Source organism: Bufo bufo, chromosome 4 (assembly GCF_905171765.1).
Source record: "Bufo bufo chromosome 4, aBufBuf1.1, whole genome shotgun sequence".
Taxonomy (NCBI): Eukaryota; Metazoa; Chordata; class Amphibia; order Anura; family Bufonidae; genus Bufo; species Bufo bufo.
The window spans coordinates 269,518,236-269,528,312 of record NC_053392.1 but is presented as its reverse complement, the minus strand read 5'-3'; the positions used below and the strand labels follow the sequence as shown (position 1 = coordinate 269,528,312).

At 42.8% G+C, this 10,077-nt stretch overlaps 1 protein-coding gene across 1 annotated transcript; it reads right to left on the bottom strand.

Annotated features, from left to right (window-relative positions):
* Positions 1–7,351: 7,351 nt before the first annotated feature.
* Positions 7,352–9,255, bottom strand: LOC120999155 (zinc finger BED domain-containing protein 4-like). Its single transcript, XM_040430030.1, has 2 exons — positions 7,859–9,255; positions 7,352–7,768 (listed from the first exon to the last, which is right to left on the bottom strand). Exons 1-2 carry the CDS (start codon positions 9,200–9,202, stop codon positions 7,352–7,354), a joined length of 1,761 nt encoding a protein of 586 aa, XP_040285964.1. The 5' UTR covers positions 9,203–9,255.
* Positions 9,256–10,077: the final 822 nt, after the last annotated feature.

Sequence of the window (10,077 nt, the reverse complement as noted above, 5' to 3'; positions counted from 1 at the left end):
ATCACCCCCCTGTAAAGCTCCATTTAGACGTCCGCATGATTTTTACGGATCCACTGATAGATGGATCGGATCCGCAAATGCATACGGACGTTCAAATGGAGCCTTACAGGGGCGTGATCAATGACTGTGGTGATCACCCCATATAGACTCCCTGATCACCCCCCTGTCATTGATTACCCCCCTGTCATTGATCACACCCCTGTAAAGCTCCATTCAGACGTCCGCATGATTTTTACGGATCCACTGATAGATGGATCGGATCCGCAAAACGCATACGGACATCTGAATGGAGCCTTACAGGGGCGTGATCAATGACTGTGGTGATCACCCCATATAGACTTCCTGATCACCCCCCTGTCATTGATTACCCCCCTGTCATTGATCACCCCCCTGTAAAGCTCCATTTAGACGTCCGCATGATTTTTACGGATCCACTGATAGATAGATCGGATCCGCAAAACGCATACGGACGTCTGAATGGAGCCTTACAGGGGCGTGATCAATGACTGTGGTGATCACCCCATATAGACTCCCTGATCACCCCCCTGTCATTGATTACCCCCCTGTCATTGATCACACCCCTGTAAAGCTCCATTCAGACGTCCGCATGATTTTTACGGATCCACTGATAGATGGATCGGATCCGCAAAACGCATACGGACGTCTGAATGGAGCCTTAGAGGGGCGTGATCAATGACTGTGGTGATCACCCCATATAGACTCCCTGATCACCCCCCTGTCATTGATTACCCCCCTGTCATTGATTACCCCCCTGTCATTGATTACCCCCCTGTCATTGATTACCCCCCTGTCATTGATTACCCCCCTGTCATTGATCACCCCCCTGTAAAGCTCCATTCAGACATCCGCATGATTTTTACGGATCCACTGATAGATGGATCGGATCCGCAAAACGCATACGGACGTCTGAATGGAGCCTTACAGGGGCGTGATCAATGACTGTGGTGATCACCCCATATAGACTCTCTGATCACCCCCCTGTCATTGATCACCCCCCTGTCATTGATCACCCCCCTGTAAGGCTCCATTCAGAAATTTTTTTGGCCCAAGTTAGCGGAAATTATATATTTTTTCTTACAAAGTCTCATATTCCACTAACTTGTGTCAAAAAATAAAATCTCACATGAACTCACCATACCCCTCACGGAATCCAAATGCGTAAAATTTTTTAGACATTTATATTCCAGACTTCTTCTCACGCTTTAGGGCCCCTAGAATGCCAGGGTAGTATAAATACCCCACATGTGACCCCATTTCGGAAAGAAGACACCCCAAGGTATTCCGTGAGGGGCATATTGAGTCCATGAAAGATTGAAATTTTTGTCCCAAGTTAGCGGAAAGGGAGACTTTGTGAGAAAAAAAATAAAATAATCAATTTCTACTAACCTTTGCCAAAAAAAAAAAAATTCTATGAACTCGCCATGCCCCTCATTGAATACCTTGGGGTGTCTTCTTTCCAAAATGGGGTCACATGTGGGGTATTTATACTGCCCTGGCATTCTAGGGGCCCTAAAGCGTGAGAAGAAGTCTGGGATCCAAATGTCTAAAAATGCCCTCATAAAATGAATGTGGGCCCCTTTGCGCATCTAGGCTGCAAAAAAGTGTCACACATGTGGTATCGCCGTACTCAGGAGAAGTTGGGCAATGTGTTTTGGGGTGTCATTTTACATATACCCATGCTGGGTGAGATAAATATCTTGGTCAAATGCCAACTTTGTATAAAAAAATGGGAAAAGTTGTCTTTTGCCGAGATATTTCTCTCACCCAGCATGAGTATATGTAAAAAGACACCCCAAAACACATTCCCCAACTTCTCCTGAATACGGCGATACCACATGTGTGACACTTTTTTGCAGCCTAGCTGGGCAAAGGGGCCCACATTCCAAAGAGCACCTTTAGGATTTCACAGGTCATTTACCTACTTACCACACATTAGGGCCCCTGGAAAATGCCAGGGCAGTATAACTACCCCACAAGTGACCCCATTTTGGAAAGAAGACACCCCAAGGTATTCCGTGAGGGGCATGGCGAGTTCCTAGAATTTTATATTTTTTGTCACAAGTTAGCGGAAAATGATGTTTTTTTTTTTTTTTCCCTTACAAAGTCTCATATTCCACTAACTTGTGACAAAAAATAAAAACTTCCATGAACTCACTATGCCCATCACGAAATACCTTGGGGTGTCTTCTTTCCAAAATGGGGTCACTTGTGGGGTAGTTATACTGCCCTGGCATTCTAGGGGCCCAAATGTGTGGTAAGAAGTTTGAAATCAAAATGTGTAAAAAATGACCGGTGAAATCCGAAAGGTGCTCTTTGGAATATGGGCCCCTTTGCCCACCTAGGCTGCAAAAAAGTGTCACACATGTGGTATCTCCGTACTCAGGAGAAGTTGGGGAATGTGTTTTGGGGTGTCATTTTACATATACCCATGCTGTGTGATAGAAATATCTTGGCAAAAGACAACTTTTCCCATTTTTTTTATACAAAGTTGGCATTTGACCAAGATATTTATCTCACCCAGCATGGGTATATGTAAAATGACACCCCAAAACACATTCCCCAACTTCTCCTGAATACGGAGATACCAGATGTGTGACACTTTTTTGCAGCCTAGGTGGGCAAAGGGGCCCACATTCCAAAGAGCACCTTTCGGATTTCACTGGCCATTTTTTACAGAATTTGATTTCAAACTCCTTACCACACATTTGGGCCCCTAGAATGCCAGGGCAGTATAACTACCCCACAAGTGACCCCATTTTGGAAAGAAGACACCCCAAGGTATTCGCTGATGGGCATAGTGAGTTCATGGAAGTTTTTATTTTTTGTCACAAGTTAGTGGAATATGAGACTTTGTAAGAAAAAAAAAAAAATCATCATTTTCCAATAACTTGTGACAAAAAATAAAAAGTTCTATGAACTCACTATGCCCATCAGCGAATACCTTAGGGTGTCTACTTTCCGAAATGGGGTCATTTGTGGGGTGTTTGTACTGTCTGGCCATTGTAGAACCTCAGGAAACATGACAGGTGCTCAGAAAGTCAGAGCTACTTCAAAAAGCGGAAATTCACATTTTTGTACCATAGTTTGTAAACGCTATAACTTTTACCCAAACCATTTTTTTTTTACCCAAACATTTTTTTTTTATCAAAGACATGTAGAACAATAAATTTAGAGCAAAATTTATATATGGATGTCGTTTTTTTTTGCAAAATTTTACAACTGAAAGTGAAAAATGTCATTTTATTGCAAAAAAATCGTTAAATTTCGATTAATAACAAAAAAAGTAAAAATGTCAGCAGCAATGAAATACCACCAAATGAAAGCTCTATTAGTGAGAAGAAAAGGAGGTAAAATTCATTTGGGTGGTAAGTTGCATGACCGAGCAATAAACGGTGAAAGTAGTGTAGGTCAGAAGTGTAAAAAGTGGCCTGGTCTTTCAGGGTGTTTAAGCTATGGGGGCTGAGGTGGTTAAGAAAAGGTGGCAACCCTACTTCTAATACCACACGCACCTCACGCTTCTAATACCGCACGCACCTCACACTGCCCCACACGCTTCTAATACCGCACGCACCTCACACTGCCCCACACGCTTCTAATACCGCACGCACCTCACACTGCCCCACACGCTTCTAATACTGCACGCACCTCACACTGCCCCACACTCTTCTAATACCACACGCACCTCACACTGCCCCACACGCTTCTAATACCACACGCACCTCACACTGCCCCACACGCTTCTAATACCACACGCACCTCACACTGCCCCACACGCTTCTAATACTGCACGCTCCTCACACTGCCCCACACGCTTATAATACCACGCGCACCTCACACTGCCCCACACGCTTCTAATACCACGCGCAGCTCACACTGCCCCACACGCTTCTAATACCACGCGCACCTCACACTGCCCCACACGCTTATAATACCATGCGCAGCTCACACTGCCCCACACGCTTATAATAACACGCGCAGCTCACACTGCCCCACACGCTTATAATACCACGCGCAGCTCACACACGCTGATGTGTACGTGAGATGCATGTAGTGAATGCAGGCTATTAAAACCAAGTGGTAAAGTACAGGGAGCATCCGCCATATTGGACCGGACTTTATCACTTCACTATAATTACCTCATGTTATTTAGACCAGTAACAGTTTCCTGCACGCTCACCTCTTAGGCCCCGTTCACACCACCGCTATTTATTTCTGTTCTGCTCTGTTAAATGAGCAGAACAGAAATAAAAGAAGTTCTGGATGGGGCACGTAAGGGTGGCTTTTTGTCAACATACACAAAAAACATATACATTATCGGACGCCTCACTGACGCCATACTGTGGCATCTGTTACCATAGAGTTCCATTGTAAAAAAGGTAAAGCAAAGGTTTGTTGTAGGACTCTGCAGGATGGGAAAGTGTAGTGTACCACTGCTGCAGTTTTCCATCCTGGAAAAAAAATTGTATAGGCTAACGTATATATTTTTTTACACTATGGTACTCTAAGGTGATGCCACAGTATGGCATCTGTCTGAGGCACCTGGTAACATATATACATTTTTTGGCGTACATTAAATGTATGACAAAAATGTGATATGAGCCCGGCCTAACAGACAGGGAAGAAGCTGAACAGACCCCGCCAACTATGATTGAGTCCGTTCAGTTTCTGTTTAGGATCTGACTTTATACCAAACAAAAAAGTGCTGCATACAAGGCTTTTTTTTTGTCTGTGATGGGAAAAATGAATCTAGCCAGCAATGGAGGCAATGTGGAGAATCACAATACATTAGAAGGTGGCTTGTATTAACTTTATCCACATCAGGAATGCTCAACCTGTGGCCCTTCAGCTGTTGTAAAACTACAACTCCCACCATGCCCTTCTGTAGGCTGAAAGCTGTAGGATGTCTGGGATTGATGGTAGTTGTAGTTTTACAACAGCTGAAGGGCCTCAGGTTGAGCATGCCTGATCTACATGATGTATGCTATTTGCTGAAGTGAGAGGACCCCTTTAACTGGGTTAGAGGTGGGCTAGGTCAGAATTTGGGGAGTACAGTTTAGGCACTTTTATAATGGTGTACTACTGGTTAGGATTCTGTGGGTGCACTGGGGTAACATGGTTTAGCACTGGCACGGTGTGCTGGAGGGACACAGAGGATGGTGGCATGCTTGAGATGTTGTTTTTTTTTTTTGTCCCTTACGAAAGGTATATGTAAAGCTTGTGGGGTGCTTGTAACAGTATTGGGTGTAGTCTGGGGTACATGGGGGACCAGTGGGGTGCTTGTAACAGTGTGGGTGTAGTCTGGGGGTACATGGGGGACCAGTGGGGTGCTGGTAACAGTGTGGGTGTAGTCTGGGGGTACATGGGGGACCAGTGGGGTGCTGGTAACAGTGTGGGTATAGTCTGGGGGTACATGGGGGACCAGTGGGGTGCTGGTAACAGTGTGGGTGTAGTCTGGGGGTACATGGGGGACCAGAAGTGTTAGAATATTGCCACTCCTCTGTAGAAGATTACAAATCGCTGACATCGGCAAGATTACATTGGTTATTCCGGTCCTCAGTGCATGGAACGGGCGGCACATATGTCTCAATATGGGAGCATCTCACCAGATAAAAAAAAAGTCCTGTTTGAAAGAGTGTGACGTGCCCTACAATGCTGTTTTGTTTACTATTTTTAATCCTGCATATTTTTTTTTATAGGGATAACCATAATTTGTGGTTAAATAAATTAATGTTTTTAGATGAATAAAATATGTAAACATTTCAAATAATTGTCGTCTTTTTTTTTTTTTTGTAAGTTATCCAGTTTTATTTTTTTAAATAACTATATACTTTGGGAAACTGTAGCCGTGCATGTGTCTCCGATGGCACACTCTGGGGGAAATTGATCATGAGGAGAATATTTGAAGTCAGTTTTGCTTGAGTCTGGGTTGGAGAACTTTTATTCCACATTCATCACACATCACAGGTTGTCTGATAAATGTGGCTTGTTCTTACACCCAACACTTCTTCTAGAGAAGCTCCTCCCGTTTTCCTATTTTTCCCTCCTGGAATGAGATTGCGACTTTTAAAAAAAGTCTCAATGATAAATCTGGAGTGAAGCTCATTAACATAGCTAACCACACCCATCCATATTACAAAACTGGCATGAGTTGTGTAAAAATGCAAAATTTGGCGCAATTAATGGCAAAAAAAAGCTGCAAAAGCCATATTTTGCACTTTTTGATGCCAGATTTCTGGAGGGAAGTTCTGATAAATCAGGGCCTATGTATGATGTAACAGACACACACATTAAACAGCCTTGGTGACCTTTGCTACTAGGGAGCAGCATCTACTGCTACGGGGGGACTCCCTGCATTGTACAATGCTTCAATCATGTGTCACAGAAAGGACAATTCTGATGCTCACCTACTCTAACAATGTTCCTAACTGTTTGCACGATCTCTCCTTGTCCACAGTCACTCATTAATTCCCCTATACGGGGAAGGTACAGTGGGGTCAAAATTAGGGATCGACCGATATTGATTTTTTAGGACCGATACCGATAATCTGTGAACTTTCAGGCCGATAGCCGATAATTTATACCGATATTCAGTTTTTGGTTTTTTTTTTGAAAAAAAAAATCCTACACAAATCTGCTGTTAAATTAACATGTTTATTGTTAACATTTAGATTTTTTTGTAAATCTTTCTTTTTCATTGGTGATACGAGTCAAATACAACAAATTGTACCACTTCTTTTTCTTTAAATATCAGTCAAAAGGTAACAACTAACAAGAAAGAACAACAATGTTCAAATGTGGACATCACCTGATTCACCTCCCACCACCACAGGTTGACATGTTTCAAACTGTAGCGTTCTTAGGCTACTTTCACACTTGCGGCAGAGAAATCCGGTAGGCAGTTCCGTCGCCAGTTTTTTGGGCCGGAGATAAAACCGTAGCATGCTGCGGTTTTATCTCTGTCCTGATCAGTCAAAAAGACTGAACTGAAGACATCCTGATGCATCCTGAACGGATTGCTCTCAATTCAGAATGCATTAGGATAAAACTGATCAGTTCTTTTCTGGTATAGAGCCCCTGTGATGGAACTCTATGCCGGAAAAGAAAAACGAAAGTGTGAAAGTACCCTAAGTTGTAACCTCCTGGACATTCGAAACATGTCAACCTGTTATGGTGGGAGGTGATGTCCACAAGATGAAACCTGTGATATGAAATTAAAAATAAATACAATGCAAGTGCAACGGTAAATTTTTCCAGTGCTGGAATTTATCCTTTCACATTTATGTGCCGAGAGCCCGCCTTGGTACACAATGAGAGAATATTTAGAATTTCTTCAATACTTCCAGTTGAGAAGGAGTACATTGTAGTGCAGAAAGCACAACATTTCTGCATGCTCTCCTGTTAAACGGCTTCTGTTCCTTTCGTAGATTGCTGAGACTTCACTAAAAACACGCTCACTAGGTACAGAGGAGGGTGGAGAGCAAAGGTATCTTCTGGCATAAGAAGCAAGGGTTTTAAAGCGTGCCTCATTTTCTTTCCACCACTCAAGTGGATTGTCCTTTCTATTGATCACTGGTTCTTTCAAATAAAGATGAAGCTCATCATCAAGGCAGATTTTTGGTATAGTTAGAGAATCCTCTACATGAGGCCCCAATAAAACGCTGAACATGGCATCAATTTGGCCATGTTTAAGCCTTTTTTCCATGTGTTTCCTTTTTGGGAATTTGTATGTTTCTGTGGCATCATCAACCTGCTCTTCCAGACTAGTAGTACTAGTAGTAGGCTCTTCCAGACTAGTAACATCAGGCTCTTCCAGATGTGACCTTTCTAGAACCTGCACCTCCTTTTGCATATCTTCTGTCAGCCATTCTTTTGCCTTGCTCAATACATTATCAGAAGAGAAAGCATGATGTTTGAATCGAGGATCTAAAAGACATGCCAACACTACGTTTATATTCTCTTCATACTTCAAAAAACGTTTGTTGAGGCTTTCCTTCATGACCTCCCTAAGCGTTTTAATGCCTCGTGTAGTGGGCCCTTCATTCTCTTGAAGAAGCATCTTCAGCACTCTCACACATGGAATGACTGATGACACACTTGAGTCGTTATGGCTAACCTCTAGGGTCACTTCCTCTATTGGGAGGAGGGTCTGAATCAGATTTGCTACAATCTCCCACTGATCAGCATTAGGGCAGGAATATCCTCCATGTTCACCGGCGTAGATGCTAAGAGCTCGCTTCTGTTCCAGCATTCTTTGTAGCATATGGAGTGTGGAGTTCCACCGTGTTGGAACAGCCTGAATCAGGCTGTTTTGGGGCAGGCCAAGGTCTGACTGAATGCACCTCAGTCGGTGCTTGGCAATGAATGAATGGTGGAAATGACTTGCGCACTTCTTTAGCATTGCAATTATGTCGATCACAGCTCTCTGGCTTGACAGACCATCATTTACTACAAGTTGCATGGTGTGTGCCATGCAGCTGAGATCTGACACTTCAGCAAGCTTCATTCCTTTCACCATGTTTGCTCCGCTGTCTCGAAGCACAAGCATCACTCGATCTTTGGTTATCCCCCAGTCATCAAGCATGCCTAGAAACATTTCTTTAATGTACTCGCCAGTGTGGGATCCTTGCATCACCTTTGTGTTCAACACCAACTGCCTTTTTGTCCATCCATTATCAATGAAGTGACACGTAAGACTCATTAGTGATTCTGTTGATCCAGACCAGCAGTCGGTAGTGAATGAGAGTGAATTGCCAGCGTCCTCTGGCTGTAACATTGTTTTCACTTTCTGAACCACCTTGTGATGAATCTTTGGCAGCATTTCCGTTCTGTAAAACTTTTCATTTTTCAGCGTGTACCTTGGCTCAACTATGGACATCAAGCGCTTAAAGCCAGAGTCAGACACCATTGTAAATGGCTGGTTATCCGTAACCATCATCTCTGTGATTGCTCTGTCCAGAAGTTGGGATCTTTCATCGGAATTTTGCCACTTTGTGTGTTTCTGAAATAGGTCTTTTATTTTTGGCTGGAGTAAAGTTGGTGTTTGAGATGATTCCCTTTCTTTTTCTGCGTTATTAAATAATTCAACATGATTAATTCTTAGATGGGTCCAAAGATTTGATGTATTCTTTGTTTTTGCAGTTGCAGATCCCATGCTCACATTGATTTTGCATGTGTTGCACATTGCCCGTCCTGGGGAGGGTTGACTAAAATAGTCCCAGACTATACTTTTATTTTTTCTTTGTGCATCCACCTGCATTGAAAGAAGAGGGTAACATGACTACTAGTGCTATTAGCCTTTTAGGAACAGTACAGATTAAGGAACAGCGCGCAAGAAATATGTGGAATTGAGGGGGGAGTAAAATATATATAGAACAATAAAAGCTTGTGAGGTGGAGTGTATGATGTAGTATATGAGCTGAGGTGTGTGTATATATATATATAACACTGTAGTCTGTAACTGTATATGTATAATATAATGAGGTATACTATATTAAATATATATATACCTCACATATACAGTGTGTTAAACCTCATACTACATCATACACTTCTTAGGCTTCATGGCATGCACACATAGCTGTTTTGGTCCGCATCCAAGCCGCATTTTTGGCAGCTCAGATGCATACCCATTAACTTCAATGGGGCCGCAAAAGATGCAGACAGCACTCCGTGTTCTGTCCGCATCCGTTGCTACCTTCCATGGCCCCGCGAAAAAAATATATAACCTGTCCTATTGTCTGCGCTTTGCGGACAAGAATAGGCAGTTATATTAAAGGCTGAGTGTCCGTGCCGTTCCGCAAATTGCAGAACGTGCACAGACGCTATCCGTGTTTTGCGGACTGCAAAACACACCAAGGTCGTGTACATGAGGCCTTATACATACCTCATATTACACATATACAGTGTATAATACCTCGCTCAAGTCATAACTACATCATACTCTCCTTAAAGTCCTTATATACCTGATAATAGTATACATAATATATGTGTGTTATATATATATATATATACCTCATAGTCATACTATTATACATATACCGTGTGTATTATATACCT

Bases quoted from the DNA above. Each gene is read 5' to 3' on its own strand.
- LOC120999155 (XM_040430030.1), bottom strand. From the start codon at position 9,202: ATGTGCAACACATGCAAAATCAATGTGAGCATGGGATCTGCAACTGCA. The intron at 7,769-7,858 runs GTGCAGGTTCTA...CTGGAAGAGCAG, and splicing joins CAGAAGATATGCAAAAGGAG to GTTGATGATGCCACAGAAAC.